The sequence below is a fragment of the Acartia tonsa genome, chromosome 7 (assembly GCF_053477335.1).
Source record: "Acartia tonsa isolate MP-2025a chromosome 7, ASM5347733v1, whole genome shotgun sequence".
In the NCBI taxonomy this organism is placed as follows: domain Eukaryota; kingdom Metazoa; phylum Arthropoda; class Copepoda; order Calanoida; family Acartiidae; genus Acartia; species Acartia tonsa.
The window spans coordinates 41,579,168-41,600,469 of NC_137266.1; the positions used below are offsets into that span (position 1 = coordinate 41,579,168).

At 31.6% G+C, this 21,302-nt stretch overlaps 1 protein-coding gene across 2 annotated transcripts in view; it reads left to right on the top strand.

The window, feature by feature from the left end:
• The first annotated feature begins 10,800 nt into the window (after positions 1 to 10,800).
• The window catches only part of LOC145323779 (uncharacterized), a 37,805-nt gene continuing 27,303 nt past the window's right edge, over positions 10,801 to 21,302 (top strand). For both annotated transcript variants that reach the window (XM_080166313.1, XM_080166314.1), the window contains exons 1-2: positions 10,801 to 10,916; positions 11,605 to 11,680. In XM_080166313.1, coding sequence (XP_080022439.1) covers positions 10,818 to 10,916; positions 11,605 to 11,680 — 175 coding nt within the window. In that variant the 5' untranslated portion in view covers positions 10,801 to 10,817. The remainder of the gene's footprint in view (positions 10,917 to 11,604; positions 11,681 to 21,302) is intronic.

A 21,302-nucleotide genomic window follows, 5' to 3' on the forward strand; every position in this document is an offset into this window, starting at 1 on the left:
AATATACATCTATCCCTGATTATAAGGGTACAATACAATGAATAATAATATCCTATCCATGTATCCCTGATTATAAGGGTACAATACACTGAATAATAATATCATATCCATGTATCCCTGATTATAAGGGTACAATACAATGAATAATAATATCATATCCATGTATCCCTGATTATAAGAGTACAATACACTGAACAATAATATCACATCCATGTATCCCTGATTATAAGAGTAAAATACACTGAATAATAATATCATATCCATGTATCCCTGATTATAAGAGTACAATACACTGAATAATAATATCATATCCATGTATCCCTGATTATAAGGGTACAATACACTGAATAATAATATCATATCCATGTATCTCTGATTATAAGGGTACAATACAATGAATAATAATATCATATCCATGTATCCCTGATTATAAGGGTAAAATACAATGAATAATAATATCATATGCAAATATACCTGATTATAAGGGTACAATACAATGAATAATAATATCATATCACTGTAACACTGATTATAAGGGTACAATACAATGAACAATAATATCACAATAACAATAACACCATTTTAAATAAAGAGTCCATGTTATTTAGGGTTGGTAGGAAATATACATGTATCCCTGATTATAAGGGTACAATACACTGAATAATAATATCATATCCATGTATCCCTGATTATAAGGGTACAATACAATGAATAATAATATCATATCCATGTATCCCTGATTATAAGGGTACAATACAATGAATATTAATATCCTATCCATGTATACCTGACTATAAGGGTCAAATACAATGAATAATAATATCATATCCATATATACCTGATTATAAGGGTACAATACAATGAATAATAATATCATATCCATGTATCCCGGATTATAAGGGTACAATACACTGAATAATAATGTCATATCACTGTAACACTGATTAAAGGGTACAATAAAATGAACAATAATATCATATCCATGTATCCCTGATTATAAGGGTACAATACACTGAATAATAATATCATATCCATGTATCCCTGATTATAAGGGTACAATACACTGAACAATAATATCATATCCATGTATCCCTGATTATAAGGGTACAATACAATGAATAATAATATCATATCCCTGTATCCCTGATTATAAGGGTACAATACAATGAATAATAATATCATATCCATGTATTCCTGATTAAAAGGGTACAATATGATGAATAATAATATCATATCCATATATCCCTAATTATAAGGGTACAATACACTGAATAATAATATCATATCCATGTATCCCTGATTATAAGGGTATAATACACTGAATAATAATATCATATCCATGTATCCCTGATTATAAGGGTACAATACACTGAACAATAATATCATATTCATGTATCCCTGATTATAAGGGTACAATACACTGAATAATAATGTCATATCACTGTAACACTGATTATAAGGGTACAATACAATGAACAATAATATAACCGTGTATCCCTGATTATAAGGGTACAATACACTGAATAATAATATCATATCCATGTATCCCTGATTTTAAGGGTAAAATACACTGAATAATAATGTCATATCCATGTATCCCTGATTATAAGGGTATAATACACAGAACAATAATATCATATCCATGTATCCCTGATTATAAGGGTACAATAAACTGAATAATAATATCATATCCATGTATCCCTGATTTTAAGGGTACAATACACTGAATAATAATGTCATATCCATGTATCCCTGATTTTAAGGGTACAATACACTGAATAATAATGTCATATCCATGTATCCCTGATTATAAGGGTATAATACACTGAACAATAATATCATATCCATGTATCCCTGATTATAAGGGTACAATACACTGAATAATAATATCATATCCATGTGTCCCTGATTATAAGGGTACAATAAAATGAATAATAATATCATATCCATGTATCCCTGATTATAAGGGTACAATACAATGAATAATAATATCATATCCATGTATCCCTGATTATAAGGGTACAAGACAATGAATAATAATATCATATCCATGTATCCCTGATTAAAAGGGTACAATACGATGAATAATTATATCATATCCATGTATCCCTAATTATAAGGGTACAATACACTGAATAATAATATCATATCCATGTATCCCTGATTATAAGGGTATAATACACTGAATAATAATATCATATCCATGTATCCCTGATTATAAGGGTACAATACACTGAATAATAATATCATATTCATGTATCCCTGATTATAAGGGTACAATACACTGAATAATAATGTCATATCACTGTAACACTGATTAAAAGGGTACAATACAATGAACAATAATATAACCGTGTATCCCTGATTATAAGGGTACAATACACTGAATAATAATATCATATTCATGTATCCCTGATTATAAGGGTACAATACACTGAATAATAATGTCATATCACTGTAACACTGATTAAAAGGGTACAATACAATGAACAATAATATAACCGTGTATCCCTGATTATAAGGGTACAATACAATGTATAATAATATCATATCCATGTATCCCTGATTATAAGGGTACAATACACTGAATAATAATGTCATATCCATGTATCCCTGATTATAAGGGTATAATACACTGAACAATAATATCATATCCATGTATCCCTGATTATAAGGGTACAATAAACTGAATAATAATATCATATCCATGTATCCCTGATTTTAAGGGTACAATACACTGAATAATAATATCATATGCAAATATACCTGATTTTAAGGGTACAATACACTGAATAATAATGTCATATCCATGTATCCCTGATTATAAGGGTATAATACACTGAACAATAATATCATATCCATGTATCCCTGATTATAAGGGTACAATACACTGAATAATAATATCATATCCATGTATCCCTGATTTTAAGGGTACAATACACTGAATAATAATGTCATATCCATGTATCCCTGATTATAAGGGTATAATACACTGAACAATAATATCATATCCATGTATCCCTGATTATAAGGGTACAATACACTGAATAATAATATCATATCCATGTGTTCCTGATTATAAGAGTACAATAAAATGAATAATAATATCATATCCATGTATCCCTGATTATAAGGGTACAATACAATGAATAATAATATCATATCCATGTATCCCTGATTATAAGGGTACAATACACTGAATAATAATATCATATCCATGTATCCCTGATTATAAGGGTACAATACAATGAATAATAATATCATATCCATGTATCCCTGATTATAAGGGTACAATACACTGAATAATAATATCATATCCATGTATCCCTGATTATAAGGGTACAATACAATGTATAATAATATCATATCCATGTATCCCTGATTATAAGGGTACAATACAATGAATAATAATGCCTTTGTCAGATAAATGATTCCTTTACTTCTCTTTTCATCAATATTTCCATATAATTACCATTACTGTTTTTACAATACAACCAATTAATATACAGATTACATAATAGCTGTCCTGATTGCTGTTTTTAGAAGTGGCTGTGGGGGGGGGGGAGGGTATTGGGTTCGAGTCTGGACCAAAACGTGTCGCACAAAAGGCATTAAAAAGGTAGTCACTGCTGCACGTGACACTACTATTGAGAGTAAGGAGAATCCTAATCTGTGACTGTGGCGTAACACATTGCGCGTCCGCTCGTTGACGGGAAGGTGATAGGATCGATTCTCCGCCCGACTCCGGGTCATAACTTAAGACTTTAAAATGGTTCCTTTTGTTGCTATGTCAGGTGCGTGATATCAAAAGTTAGAGTAAGAGGAATGCCTTGGTACAAAACAGACGCAACTCATTACCTTGCACAGTTGGGACTTCTCAGACAAAGGTTGTTCTATCAAAGGGTAGGTTGTCTTATGAGAGCGTGGAGAGGTCTTGAACCCGAAACGACCAAACAATCAGCTGTTACATAATGTAAACACTATATTGTGTTACTTTTTTCTTTAACACACCTTTCTATTGTATGTTTTAATGTATTTTTTATGCATTCCTTTCTTTTCATGGTATTACCAAGTCGAACACTAACTTAGTTTTTAAAGGCAAAGATTTTCTATAATAAGGGTCAGTCCATCCATCAGTCCGCCCGTAACGGATAGCTCTTTTCGTTAATTTAGACATGTTTGAATTGTCTTATTGATTTCAAAATTTGAATCATGATCTCTGTAATAGTTAAGTACAATTTAGAAAGCTTAGCAACTCAAGAAATTCCGTACGTCCATGTAAAACATTTTAACATTTTGACAACATTTTTGTATGATATGATTATCCTATTCATCTGAATTTTGGAATGACGATTCTTAGGACAACAAGGTAAAGTATTATCAGCGAGAAAACTCTAAAGTCAGATCCAAAAAATTTAAGTATGTCCTTTTACTGTATACTAAATTTTTTGCAATTTTGCTACAAATTTATGTACAATTCTGTAATGTTCTGCTTATGAAGTTCTGACACTCTACTAGAGTTATTATTCATTTGTCCTTCCTTCTGATTTTAAAAATTAGCTTTAATGGCTGTTGTCATCTTTAATAAACAAGGATGACAACAGCCATAGGTAAGAGGCACACCAATAAATCATTGATAGATAAACGGACAAAGTTATATAGCAGATGTTTAGGAAACTGAAATAGAATTTAACAGTTAAAATAAATGTAGCAAAATTTGAGTTAGCCCAGAATTCCTACACTTAAAAACTGACCCAAGTCAACAGTATGTTGTTCAATTAAAACTACTGTTCATACACGGTCATCAGTCCTTTCGCTCATATGAATGGACCATATATCTATCTATCTACCAGGCAGCAGACGGACTTAGTGTTGTAAATTGATTAGTTTTGGTTATAAACAAGAAATAACTAATAAGTAAGTAGAACAAATTTTGAAAAATTATGTTCTCGATATCAAAACTGAAACGAAAAAGCACTAGAAAATTGTTTTTATTAGTTTATAAACCTCTCCAGGACCTATGTAGAATCTGCAATTTATAGAGAGACACACATAGATACTGTTACTTTTTTATAAGGATGCGATGCATCTCTATAATCAGGTCTAAACAATGTGGGTCTAAACTAAGTTCAAGGAATACTGTCTGCCATACTTATATATCGTATGAGCAAAAAATTTGTCAGACAAAAAGTTTGAAACAAATTTAGAATTTATTACACCTGGATGTTACAACAATATGGCGGTCATGTGTGCAACAGTTCTGTAAGCTACCACTTTCTGCACGGGGCAGACATAACACATTTTCAATAGAATTTTTCTTTTTTAAAGCTAAGCTTTTCTATAACTAGGATCGGTCCGAACGTTACGCCTTCTTGTTAATTTAAACTGGTTAGAATTGTCATATCGATTTCAATCTTTGCTTGGCGATTCCTGTAGTAGTTAAGTACAATTTAGAAACGTAGCAACTCTATAATCGTTACTAGAATGTACATACATCAATTTTAAACATGTTGATTTTAAATTTTTTAACAACTAATTTTTATGTGATAAACTTATCAGAATAATCTGATTTTTAGATTAGTGATTCCTATAACAACAAAGTACAATGTTATAAGTGAAGCATCTCTATAAAAAAGTCCTAAAATGTAAGAATATCTTTAAACAATATCCAGTATTTACGCAGTTTTCAACAAATTTACTTACACTTTTGTTTCGTCTTTTATACATTTATATTCAGATTATTCAGTTCTGACACTCTTACTAGTGTTAATGTTCGTTTGTCCTACCGTTTCATAGCTTCGCTTTTATGGATGTTGTCATCCTTGTTTATTACAAAATTTATAATTTAGTGATATTTAAACTTGTAATCAATGGGAAAATAAAATTTTGAATTCAGTCAAAAACAAAAAAAAGATGGTAAAAGTTATTAAACTAAGGATGCTTTTACACAAAGTGACCTGTTGAGCACTGATATCCCTCCCCCCCCCCCCCCCCCCCCACTTATAAAAAATCATAAGGGAGATATCAGTGATCAACATGCACTTTGTGTGAAGGTACCAAATCAGGTGGTAAATACAAAAAGAAATATAATAAAGCAAAGCTTTATAGAACACTCTTGGTTGTTCTATAGAGGGTAAACAAATATAAGAAGGAGTTGGAAGAGGTTGAGAGAACGGATCGTATATACAGAAAACTATCTCCCTCCATTTTTCAATGACCTTTTTCGTCTGCTAGCAAATTGTTTTCTGCTACTTGGCTGTGTTGATATTCCCGTTACCGTTGGTTGATCTTCAAAGACCCAATTGAGAGTCGGTACATGGTCATTGCGATAGGGAAATACAGTTATTTAACCCTTTCTCCCTTAGTGTTTTATTATTCTAATGTTGAGAGAAGAGGGAGGGGGGGGGGGAATGGTAAACTGATGTAAAAAGGGAAAGGAAGAGTAAAATAAAAGGGAAGATATACATAAACTGGCTTGTAAGCGTTACAGACTTTAGGACAAACAGACAGACATTTTAAAAGAAGTTTCATTTTTAACACGAAGGAAGTCGATTATATTAATAAACTGAAATTTGAATTGTTTTTAAATTCAAAGATTTATGGTCGAGCTAGAGATTTAGATGTGGGATAGTTGTGCCATTATATATCTATCTATCCATCACTCCATATATCTGTTTATATGTCTTTCCATCTATCTATCTATAAAACGAAATGTCTATCTGTCTATAAATTTACCTAACTGTCTATATGTCTTTCCATTAATCTATCTAACTATCTATAAATCTAAATGTCTATCAGTCTATCTATATATTTATTTATCTAACTTTCTATATGTATTTCCATGTATATATCTATTTATACATCTTTGTATAAATATATACAATCTATAAATTTACCTAACTGTTTATATGTCTTTCCATATATCTATCTAACTATCTATAAATCTAAATGTCTATCAGTCTATCTATATATTTATTTCACTTAAAGTCTATATGTCTTTCCATCTATCTATCTAACTATCTATAAATCTCAATGTTTATCAGTCTATCTATAATCTATATATTTATTTAACTAACTGTCTATATGTATTTCTATCTATCTATCTAACTATCTATAAATCTAAATGTCTATCAGTCTATCTATATATTTATTTCACTAAAAGTCTATATGTCTTTCCATCTATCTATCTAACTATCTATAAATCTAAATGTCTATCAGTCTATCTATATATTTATTTCACTAAAAGTCTATATGTCTTTCCATCTATCTATCTAACTATCTATAAATCTAAATGTGTATCAGTCTATCTATATATTTATTTATCTAACTTTCTATATGTATTTCCATGTATCTATCTATTTTTGCATCTATTTGTTTATCAGTCCACAAATCTATGTATTTATCTAATCTATTTTTAAATCTATCTGTTTATCAATTCATCTATCTATGTTCTATCTAATTGTCTTAATGTCTTTCATTTTATCTATTTATACATTCATCTGTTTATCAGTCCACACATCTATGTATTTATTTAACTTTCTATATGTCTTTCCATGTATATATCTATTTTTACATTTATCTGTTTATCAGTCCACCCATCTATGTATTTATCTAACTTTCTATATGTCTTTCCATGTATCTATCTATTTTTACATCTATTTGTTTATCAGTCCACCCATCTATGTATTTATCTAACTGTCTATATGTATTTCCATGTATCTATCTATTTTTACATCTATCTGTTTATCAGTCCACCCATCTATGTATTTATCTAACTGTCTATATGTATTTCCATGTATCTATCTATTTATACATCTATTTGTTTATCAGTCCACCCATATATGTATTTATCTAACTTTCTATATGTCTTTCCATGTATCTATCTATTTTTACATCTATTTGTTTATCAGTCCACCCATCTATGTATTTATCTAACTGTCTATATGTATTTCCATGTATCTATCTATTTTTACATCTATCTGTTTATCAGTCCACCCATCTATGTATTTATCTAACTGTCTATATGTATTTCCATGTATCTATCTATTTATACATCTATTTGTTTATCAGTCCACCCATATATGTATTTATCTAACTTTCTATATGTCTTTCCATGTATCTATCTATTTTTACATCTATTTGTTTATCAGTCTACCCATCTATGTATTTATCTAACTGTCTATATGTATTTCCATGTATCTATCTATTTTTACATCTATCTGTTTATCAGTCCACCCATCTATGTATTTATCTAACTGTCTATATGTATTTCCATGTATCTATCTATTTATACATCTATTTGTTTATCAGTCCACCCATATATGTATTTATCTAACTGTCTATATGTCTTACCATGTATCTATCTATTTATACATCTATCTGTTTATCAGTCCACCCATCTATGTATTTATCTAACTGTCTATATGTCTTACCATGTATCTATCTATTTATACATCTATCTGTTTATCAGTCCACCCATCTATGTATTTATCTAACTGTCTATATGTCTTTCCATCTATCTTCTATTAATCTAAATGTCTATCAGTCTATCTATTTATCTAACTAACTGTCTATATGTCTTTCCATTTATCTACTTATCTATTTATAAATCTATCTGTTTATCAGTTCATCTATCTATGTTCTATCTAATTGTCTTAATGTCTTTCATTTTATCTATTTATCTATTTTTACATTTATCTGTTTATCAGTCCACCCATCTATGTATTTATCTAACTTTCTATATGTCTTTCCATGTATCTATCTATTTTTACATTCATCTGTTTATCCGTCCACCCATCTATGTATTTATCTAACTGTCTATATGTCTTTCCATCTATCGTTCTATCTATAAATCTAAATGTGTATCAGTCTATCTATACATTTATTTAACTAACTGTCTATATGTCTTTCCATTTATCTACTTATCTATTTATAAATCTATCTGTTTATCAATTTTTACATTCATCTGTTTATCAGTCAACCCATATATGTATTTATCTAACTTTCAATATGTATTTTCATTTTTTTCTAATTATCTACGCAATTACTATTATAATATTACGTATATAATAAATGATAAATATTTATTTATTGAAAATTTTGTAATCGTACGATTTTTTTAATGATTGAATTGCTGGATTATTCTAAAGTACATAAACTAAACTTTCTGAAATTCTGATTGTGAATTACAGAAACGAAAATTATACAATAAAGCATATTTTAAAAGGACATACAACAAAAATTCTTTTGTTTGATAAAAATTTAACTATCCTAAATAATGATTTTTTATTTTAACTTTTTTTATTGAGTAAGTTATTATTTTTCATTATCATAGTTTTATTGCCTTACTAAAGATGTTATATAAAACAATTTATACCATTTTTTGATATTCGTAGAGTTTCCTTTCTTTGTATTAAAGCCTAAATTTTAACCTGCAATACTTATTTTAAAGCAACAGGCGAACGTTTTAAATTATAGCGGTCAACATACCTGCCTGTGTGTGTGTGTGTGTGCGTAAAGTTGGGCTGGGGTGTATTGGGCGTAGAGAAGGAGAAATGGTAGGAAGTTGGGGGTGAAGGAGAAAGGGGAAGGGGGTAGTATGTTACTTAGTGCGCCCAAACTATTTGGTTGCAATCTAATAATAGAATAAGTCCAAATGCTATGTTTATCTAAAAACACAAAAAATGAAAAACTTTTGTTTCTAATGTTTACATTAGTTTTCATGAAAAAGGCATAAAGTAAATTAATATACAGTTCTATTTTAATTGTTAGATATGAAATTAAGTTTTAACAAGGACAATATTGATCCTAAGAAGCGCAGCAACAACAATGTTTTAGATTATAAAGTCTAAGGTGTCATCAAAAAGAGATGGACTTTTATGACGTCACACATGACACTTTAGGCTTTCTCAGTGCATAGACTGAATTTGCGCATGCAATCTTCGTTGGACGGATTGACGAACATACTATTGTGAATGTCATATGTAGCTGCGCTGTCAAAAATATATTTCAGCCCATAAGAACACCCGCATTTTATATATAACGGTTAACCAATTATATAATAACAAAATAATTTTAGTAATCGCTTAGTTTTCAAACCGATTTCTATTGAAAGAGTTATGATAGAACTTATCTATAGGAATATAATTATGGAGTAGTTATATTGATTTAAAACTCTATATTTGATTTGTTTGTTATTATACTAGCGTATAATTCACTAATTTTGTTTGTACGTCATTACGTCCATCCGTCCGCAACGCTTTGGGGGAAATCATATCTCTCTTTCTTTTTATGATCACTGAACATCCGTTCACTCTGTCTGTTTGTTAAACCTTTCACCTTTTTGGTTCTTCTACTTCTCTACTTATGGATGTTGTCATCCTTGTTTTTGTATAATACAGAGGCGACATAGCTACTCTTTTAATAAATACTAAATGTGTCATTTTATAGTCACCGGACTACTCTATTACCTGTCTATGTCCGTACGTCGGTCTGTACAAAGTGTTCTAAATTTCTATATTTTTACTATTTTAATATTTACATTTTACACAAAGTTTTGCTTCCCTCACTTTGAATGACTGGATGTCTGCATGTATTGCTTAGATTTCTATTGATTAAAATATTAAAATCTCAGAGGTATATTATAACCACGTTATATTATTCGTTGGCTCAAGATCTTTGAATTGGTTGATTCCCAACTTTTCAACCAATATTTTTGATCTATAGAAGGGGTAATCTTCGTTGGGTAGATGCATCAATTTATCGTCCATTGTCTGATCCCTTAATATTTTTTATAGATTACCAAATTGATATATAAAATGGGAGAATTGGAGACTAGTATATTTGACCTGATTAGCCAAGCAGAGCCGGAGAAAAAGTTGTTTGGCCTCGTCAATTCTGGTGTTGAACTTACACAGGTTTGGAGAAGAGTAGATGCGCTATATATCATTTGAATGTCGGTTAGTCAGTCTGGAGAAAGCCTAGAGTGTCATGTGTGACGTCAAAAAAATACGCCTGAATAGAAAAAATGAGAGGAGAAGTAGGAAAGGAAACTCCTAAAAAGATATGTATTTTTATGACGTTACACATGACACTTTAGGCTTTCTCGTCAGTCTGTTATGATTTAGGATGATATGGGAGGGTAATTGGGCTGTACATTACACTAGTCCCCAAAGTTTTATATTAATTTTATTGAGTTGAGTGTCCCAACGTTTCATACACTACTCGTAACATACAGAAGGGTTAATTTTGTGTATCATGATCATCATTTGGGATGTACATCAATTTATAGGCCATTGTCTTATCCCTTTAGATATGAGGAAGTCACAATTATCTCAGCTGCTATTCAAGATAAAAGTCCGATTTTATTGTGAAGATTCCCTATTAGCCTCAAGTATATAATTGTTTTGGTCCATCAGTCATATACTGAAAGAGATACATATTTTATGCAAAAAGGTTTCGTGATTTATTACTTTATAGGTATTTTTATGACAACGAATATCTGCTTTATAACACACATTGTCCGTTGGAACAACCTTAAACTTTGTTGTGTTTCGCTACTTATGGATGTTGTCATCCTTGTTTAATTAACAAATTATCTTTTAGGGACTCATAATCTACGGCTCCATGGGATTGGCTCTGTGGCAGATGGGAGTTATTATCAGCCATCTCATTGCAACAGGTTAGGGGCGCCTACAGTATGGCTTCTAAACCGATTTATATCCGCTAGATTAGAACCAGTTCTCAGCCATACCGAACAATCATGTATAGCATCGTTTTACAGGGAATTTTTCACGAATATTAAAACAAAAAAATCATACGATTAATAATAGTTTTGTTAGCCCGGGCCTTCGTCCTTTCAGGTCTAACAAAACTGGTTTTAATCTCATATTTTTTCATTTTGGTATCCGCTGAAAGTTGTCTATATTACGATGCGATAAATATCTAAACCAATCTACCACCTCTCTTTTTCCAAAAAAGTTAAAAGCTGCTAAATTCATAAATCTATTACTGTCTCCATATTGTATTTCTTTTTTGTAGCAAAGCTACTTTATAATTTGAAATTTTCGTTCGTTCGGCAGTTCGTCTGTTTGTAAGAAACGTAAAGGGATAACGTCGTTATCTGCTTTTCAAGATAAACAACTGAAAATTTCAATTTGTCACTTATACCAATTTTTAGTCGTTTACGTGATCTAAGTATGTGACTTTGAATATATATAACTAGCGGCTACGCCCCTAGAGGCCTCTAGGGGCACTTGAGAAGGAGAGAGTCGAATTTAATAATTCAATTTCTTATTTTAGATTTTATTAAAAGAAAAAGTAAAAAAAAAATTACGTTTGATGTTTGTTTTTCGTTGAATTCTCTTTCTAAAATTGAGAAATTAAAAAAAAAATTAATTTCTCTAGGGAGGGTGGTGGTACCCTCCCCCAAAATAGTTATAAACCTTCCCGGGACATATGAGAATCTACCCTGTTAAGGAGAACCCGATCGGTTCAGCGGTTAGCGAGATCCTTCGGTACAAACACACAAACACACAAACATTACATTAATTATTTAAACATACAAAATACAAAATGTTTTTCAACATTTTCTTTAAATAAAACACTAAACTTATCGTAATAAAAAACAAACATAGAAATATATTTAAATTTTTAGGTAAGATTTTGCCTAGTTTTGTAAAAAATAAATCAACTTAAGACTTTGCGTAACCGCTCGTCGTCGGGGAGGTATTGAGATCGAGTCTCGGCTCAACAGGCGCAAATTATTACCATGAACAGCTATGACATATTTCGTGCAAGTTGGTTGTCTGTTGAGTGCTACCTTATTTAATACCCTGGGTGATTGAGCGCGTTACAAAGTATGTTCAAGGTGGCGTTGAGAGGACCTGTACCCTAAGCGTCACTTAGCAACAAAGAGGTCATCTTAATCTTTGTTTATTGTCTATATTTATTTCCAATTTCTGTAAAACAATACTGAATTAACTATTCCTTATTAATTGCACTTAATTTTAAGAATATTTGAGAAAAATATCTTTTCCAGTTTAGCGTCGAAACCATTCTATATCCGCTAGATTATAACCTGTTCTTAGACATACTGAAAAATCATATATAGCATCGATTTAAAGAAAATTATCCACGAATATTAAAATAAAAAAATAACTATTCTTTTTTTGTTAAAAATCTTAACGTTTTTGCCTATTTTTTATGTAGTGGCTGAATATTCGCTATTTTTGAACTTAATCTTTCTTGTTATTTATTTGTGTAGTAGCCCATAAGCATCCCCCATTCTATTTTATTTATAATTGAACTAGTAGCTACACCCCTAGAAGAGTCTAGGGGCAATAAGGGAGGGGGGAAGTTGACCATCCTCCCATTTTAATTTAAGTTTTGAAAAGAAAAAAAAAAGGGGGGGGGGAGTGTGGGATATTTGAAGAGTGGAGAAACCCTCCCCAAATATAGTTAAAAACCTTACAATTGCCAATAAGATGCTTCTCTTTAAAGGAGAACCAAATTGGTTCTGCGGTAAGTAAGATCTTTTACCACATTAAAAAAGAAGCCTACTACTTTATATAATAGGATAAGTTTTCTAACCAATCAATGCGGAAAACTCTCTGGGACTCTCCTAACCCTTTTTTTATGTAGCCTAAAAAGTGATTTCATTATACAAAAAGTTTTTTAGTCCATTTAAACATGGAGGGAAATTGCAGCTTTTTTCTTTTACCCTGCAGTAAAAATCCATAAGGCTTTTCTCAGTGAATAAGGACAAAAATCAATAATTTATGTAAAGATATGGTTTCAACACGCAATGATTGTTCTCAAAAGTTTCACTTCCCATTCTAAATCTGTTTGTATGTAACGCTATTTGTATTCTTGAAATCTGAACTTTAGACAATTTTACGAAAACAGTAAAAGTGTCTGACTATGACGTCAGAAAAAATTAACAATTAACCAATGAGAGGCCGCTATATATTTTACCATTGTGAATACTGGCTTCTCATTGGTTAATCGTTAATTTTTTCTGACGTCATAGTCAGACACTTTTACTGTTTTCCAATTTTACTAAAGGTTAGTACAGAATTTAAGGATCTGGTCAGGGATCTAAAGGGATAAGACAATGGCCGATAAATTGATGTAGATCCCCAATGGTGATATAGAAAATTATCGCATTTGTAGATTACAATTAGGGGTTCAAACGTTTGGCACTTAAATAAATCAACCAACCAATCAAAATTCACTAAAGTCCCCACAGTTGTTAAGCCAACGAATAAGAAAACGTTAATTTAAAACTTTGGAGACTAATAAACATAATAAACAGCTCATTGTCCCCTCTCTCCTTGGGATCTGGTGCAGTTTACGGAAAAATATTCTTGGGATCAATTACCTCCAAAAATGTGTGAACTTTAAAGGCTGCTAGCTGCCAAACGGCTGAACGTACATTTTATGCAAACACATCATTTTAAACATTCATTAGAAGACCTATAAAAATCAGCAATAGCCTAGATCCGTAAACTGCAACTGATTCCAATTTGGTCAGCTTTTTTAATAATGTAATGACTCTCTACAATTGTTAATGTTCGCTAGATTAGTTAATAAGTTAATATTCGCTTTAAGAATGCTGTCATAGTAAGAGTATTATTACGTAATCATGTAGTAAAAAAGTTAAAGAATATGATAAATAAAGTATTTTTTCCCCTGCTGCATATTGAGAAAATATTTTGAAAATAAACAAGGATAATTATGTCAAGAGGTAGTGCAGTATGATAAGTTGAGTGTCCAAACTTTTAAACCACTAATTGTAATCTACAAAGGGAGTAATTAAGGGCATCTTAATTGGAGATATCGGCCATTGTCAGTGTCTTATCCCTTCAGATCCCTGCAAATTTTTGAAACAACGAGAAAAATGAATAATATAGATGAAAAATACTGTATAAACAATATTTCATTCTACAGGGTCCCTTATTTTATACCTTATTAGTGTATGTATCTGTCCTTCTGTCTGTCTGTCATTCTACAGGGTCCCATATTTTATACCTCATTAGTGTATGTATCTGTCTACCTGTCTGTCTGTCATTCTACAGGGTCCCATATTTTATACCTTATTAGTGTATGTATCTGTCTACCTGTCTGTCTGTCAATCTACAGGGTCCCATATTTTATACCTCATTAGTGTATGTATCTGTCTACCTGTCTGTCTGTCATTCTACAGGGTCCCCTATTTTATACCTCATTAGTGTATGTATCTGTCTACCTGTCTGTCTGTCATTCTACAGGGTCCCATATTTTATACCTTATAAGTGTATGTAATATGTATCTGTCTACCTGTCTGTCTGTCAATCTACAGGGTCCCATATTTTATATCTTATTAGTGTATGTATCTGTCTACCTGTCTGTCTGTCATTCTACAGGGTCCCATATTTTATACCTTATTAGTGTATGTATCTGTCTACCTGTCTGTCTGTCATTCTACAGGGTCCCATATTTTATACCTCATTAGTGTATGTATCTGTCTACCTGTCTGTCTGTCATTCTACAGGGTCCCCTATTTTATACCTCATTAGTGTATGTATCTGTCTACCTGTCTGTCTGTCATTCTACAGGGTCCCATATTTTATACCTTATAAGTGTATGTAATATGTATCTGTCTACCTGTCTGTCTGTCAATCTACAGGGTCCCATATTTTATATCTTATTAGTGTATGTATCTGTCTACCTGTCTGTCTGTCATTCTACAGGGTCCCATATTTTATACCTTATCAGTGTATGTATCTGTCCATCTGTCTGTCTGTCATTCTACAGGGTCCCATATTTTATATCTTATTAGTGTATGTATCTGTTTTATGATTTTTATTTCATTATCCGTGGAAAGTTATACATAATACGATACAATACAATAGTATGGCTCAGAACCAGGTATGATCCATCGAATAAAAATCGGTTTCAAAGTCAATTATATCCATTTATAAAAATTAAAATCAATAACTCCTAACATTACAAACAGACAGATACATACACTAATAAGATATAAAATATGGGACCCTGTAGAATGACAGACAGACAGATGGACAGATACATACACTGATAAGGTATAAAATATGGGACCCTGTAGAATGACAGACAGACAGGTAGACAGATACATACACTAATAAGATATAAAATATGGGACCCTGTAGATTGACAGACAGACAGGTAGACAGATACATATTACATACACTTATAAGGTATAAAATATGGGACCCTGTAGAATGACAGACAGACAGGTAGACAGATACATACACTAATGAGGTATAAAATAGGGGACCCTGTAGAATGACAGACAGACAGGTAGACAGATACATACACTAATGAGGTATAAAATATGGGACCCTGTAGAATGACAGACAGACAGGTAGACAGATACATACACTAATAAGGTATAAAATATGGGACCCTGTAGAATGACAGACAGACAGGTAGACAGATACATACACTAATAAGATATAAAATATGGGACCCTGTAGATTGACAGACAGACAGGTAGACAGATACATATTACATACACTTATAAGGTATAAAATATGGGACCCTGTAGAATGACAGACAGACAGGTAGACAGATACATACACTAATGAGGTATAAAATAGGGGACCCTGTAGAATGACAGACAGACAGGTAGACAGATACATACACTAATGAGGTATAAAATATGGGACCCTGTAGATTGACAGACAGACAGGTAGACAGATACATACACTAATAAGGTATAAAATATGGGACCCTGTAGAATGACAGACAGACAGGTAGACAGATACATACACTAATGAGGTATAAAATATGGGACCCTGTAGAATGACAGACAGACAGAAGGACAGATACATACACTAATAAGGTATAAAATAAGGGACCCTGTAGAATGAAATATTGTTTATACAGTATTTTTCATCTATATTATTCATTTTTCTCGTTGTTTCAAAAATTTGCAGGGATCTGAAGGGATAAGACACTGACAATGGCCGATATCTCCAATTAAGATGCCCTTAATTACTCCCTTTGTAGATTACAATTAGTGGTTTAAAAGTTTGGACACTCAACTTATCATACTGCACTACCTCTTGACATAATTATCCTTGTTTATTTTCAAAATATTTTCTCAATATGCAGCAGGGGAAAAAATACTTTATTTATCATATTCTTTAACTTTTTTACTACATGATTACGTAATAATACTCTTACTATGACAGCATTCTTAAAGCGAATATTAACTTATTAACTAATCTAGCGAACATTAACAATTGTAGAGAGTCATTACATTATTAAAAAAGCTGACCAAATTGGAATCAGTTGCAGTTTACGGATCTAGGCTATTGCTGATTTTTATAGGTCTTCTAATGAATGTTTAAAATGATGTGTTTGCATAAAATGTACGTTCAGCCGTTTGGCAGCTAGCAGCCTTTAAAGTTCACACATTTTTGGAGGTAATTGATCCCAAGAATATTTTTCCGTAAACTGCACCAGATCCCAAGGAGAGAGGGGACAATGAGCTGTTTATTATGTTTATTAGTCTCCAAAGTTTTAAATTAACGTTTTCTTATTCGTTGGCTTAACAACTGTGGGGACTTTAGTGAATTTTGATTGGTTGGTTGATTTATTTAAGTGCCAAACGTTTGAACCCCTAATTGTAATCTACAAATGCGATAATTTTCTATATCACCATTGGGGATCTACATCAATTTATCGGCCATTGTCTTATCCCTTTAGATCCCTGACCAGATCCTTAAATTCTGTACTAACCTTTAGTAAAATTGGAAAACAGTAAAAGTGTCTGACTATGACGTCAGAAAAAATTAACGATTAACCAATGAGAAGCCAGTATTCACAATGGTAAAATATATAGCGGCCTCTCATTGGTTAATTGTTAATTTTTTCTGACGTCATAGTCAGACACTTTTACTGTTTTCGTAAAATTGTCTAAAGTTCAGATTTCAAGAATACAAATAGCGTTACATACAAACAGATTTAGAATGGGAAGTGAAACTTTTGAGAACAATCATTGCGTGTTGAAACCATATCTTTACATAAATTATTGATTTTTGTCCTTATTCACTGAGAAAAGCCTTATGGATTTTTACTGCAGGGTAAAAGAAAAAAGCTGCAATTTCCCTCCATGTTTAAATGGACTAAAAAACTTTTTGTATAATGAAATCACTTTTTAGGCTACATAAAAAAAGGGTTAGGAGAGTCCCAGAGAGTTTTCCGCATTGATTGGTTAGAAAACTTATCCTATTATATAAAGTAGTAGGCTTCTTTTTTAATGTGGTAAAAGATCTTACTTACCGCAGAACCAATTTGGTTCTCCTTTAAAGAGAAGCATCTTATTGGCAATTGTAAGGTTTTTAACTATATTTGGGGAGGGTTTCTCCACTCTTCAAATATCCCACACTCCCCCCCCCCTTTTTTTTTTCTTTTCAAAACAGATACAAACACTTACAAAAGTAACATTGCTACAAAAAGTAGGTCCATTTCAATGTGGTACCCTGTACATATAGTATTATAAGTCAGGGAGGGAGGGGCCATTGGGCTGTTTATTACACTAGTCTCCAAAATTTTATAATAACGTTTTCTTCTTTGTTGCCTTAACAACTTTGGAGACTAATATTGAATTTTGATTGGTTTGTTTATTAGATTAAGTGTTTGATCATTTCAATTATTAATTGTAATCTAAAGATGAATAATTTTTGTATCTTCATTTGGGATGCATTGTACATCAATTTATGTGCTATTGTCTTATCCCTTTAGATCTATGATAATAAGTAGAAACAAAACCTTGTTTTGAGAAATGAACATATGAAACAACATGTACAATACATACATAATACATATATCATCATGTATTTCTTTACAATTTGGTTGGGGGATTTTGTTAAAGCGCAGATTCTTTATAACTAGGCTCTTTTTTACCATGCGTTCATCCGTTTTCACAAACCTGGTAGGGAGGGGACATTAGTCTGTAGAGCACACTCATACCCAGAATTTTTAAACACCACGTTATCTTATTCGTTGGCTCAAAAAATTTGGGTACTTTTACATTAAATATTGATTGGTTGGTTCCAAACTATTACTGTCCAATCTTTTCAGCAAGTATCTTTTTCTAGAGAAGGGGTAATTTAATTCATCATCATTGGATGTATATCAATTAATTCTTCATTGTCTTATCCCTTTAGATCCCTGCGTTCCCACCTTTTTCTACAAACTCAAACGTCACAAAGTCACGTAACTATGCACACAATTGCACACACACACTTTAGCCTCGCTCCTTCCTAACATGGATTTATTTATACTTGTTTTTGTTTTAAGATACTTTTTTTTCTGGGGGGGGTGGGGGGTTATGTATATGCAATGTACCATAATTAATTTTGCTTAATTTTCTTTATGAGAAAAAAATTATGGATTTTTTTTGTTAATAGAAAATGTTAACACAACTACAAATACTGAAATAATAAACTTGAAAGCGTAGCAACTCTATAGCCATAATTAGAATACATTTGATAAGAAAACAAAAACCTAGATATCTTTCTAGGGATAAGACAATAGACGATAAATTTCTACAGTAAGGCCCACGAAAAAGTGTCTTTTAGGGTGTAGAGCTCTTATTTGTTAATGTATCATCAAAAGTAGCATATGCCCTTGTTCTCTGTACATTTCCACACAAACACATAAAATTTTAACTTTACCTCCATTAGCATCGGGGATTTTTTATAGCCAAAGTTTCTGTAAATTTCCATAGCCCTCAATGACTATAAACAATATTACCCTTTTGTAGATTTAAATGATTGGTTAACAAAGTTAAACACTTCTTTGTTTGGACCAACCAATCAGAATGTGAAAAATACCTTTATACATAAATAAAACTCAATGTGCTTAAAAACCTTGGGGTAATTTAGAGTACAATTATCCCCCATTCCCTGAGAAAACTAAATTGTAGTTACTGCTTTTAGGTCATTAAACACTTCTTTATAACTAACAAACGGACAGACAGACCCAAATTCTATATCAGCATATTTGTGTAGCTTGTAATGGGATGCGATACTCCAAAGCCCACTTTTAATATTAGAATCACATCCAACAGACCACAAACCCTTTGATTGCACGACCCTTGTCTGGAAGTCCTAACTTTGCTGGGTAATGAAAACAAGGTTTTCCAATTGTATCACGTGCCAGACATAGCAGCGGTATATAGGAATAGTTTTTAACGTCTTAGGTATGACGTGGTAGGGCCCAGACTCGATCCCAACACCCCCGCAACAGCAGGCAGGCACTTTATCATGTCGCTACTGCCTTGATATTAGACAAGTCTAGTAATTAGATAATTATTTACATCAAGTCTCTCTCTCTTTCAAGTAATCAAATCAATTAACATTTTCTTTACATTTCTCTACATTTAAACTCAAAGAAACGGATTTCAAAGGCCAATAGGATTATAACAATCACAGCAAAAAAACGCTGTGTAATCAGAAAATCCAATGCTACACTATAGAAAAATATACATTGAAATAGAAGTTTAGAATCTATTATATTTGAGTCAAGGGGTCTTTGTCAAATTCCGCCAATAACAAGGATGAAACAGCTACAAAAAGCGGGATTAAAATGTGAGAAATGCCTTTTTAGATAAGTGTGTTGGAATGATTTTCTTGTATTCCCTGGCAAGTTCGAACCCATTAATTCCCTTTTCCTTACACCAGAGAATGAGTGTGTTACGCGGCATTCCTAATTATCTCCGCGCTTAGCTTGTAAACAAACAAAGGCGCGCACATTTTTTCCTTGTTGATTCCCATGTGAAGAGCTACGTGAATAAAAATAATGTATTGGATGGATATACATGCGCTCTAATCCGTGGAAGATCTCAAATAAGCCTTCCTGCTTAGTTTGACGTATAATGTGGTAAGAATTTATCTTAATTCTTAATAATAAGTGTAGTATGGTATATTTTTTTACGAAGAAATTTAAAACATTAATTTTTCAACAAATAGACCATTTAACTGCTAACTTTTGACATACGAATATTTTCCTTAATTTTATTGATCATTCGAATCTAAAATTATCAATTTCTGATGCTATTTAGTATGTTTCGTGCCAATTTAAAGTTTTTTAGAAATTTTATATTTTTAATTAAATTGAAATCACGCAACCTCGATATACAAAAATAATAAACCATTAATATTATGTTATTAATTTTTATATTTTTGTTTTAGATGCACCGTTTTCATGGTAATAAATACACATTTGTAAACATTCACATGTTGGTCATTCGGAGGGCTTGGAGATTAAGA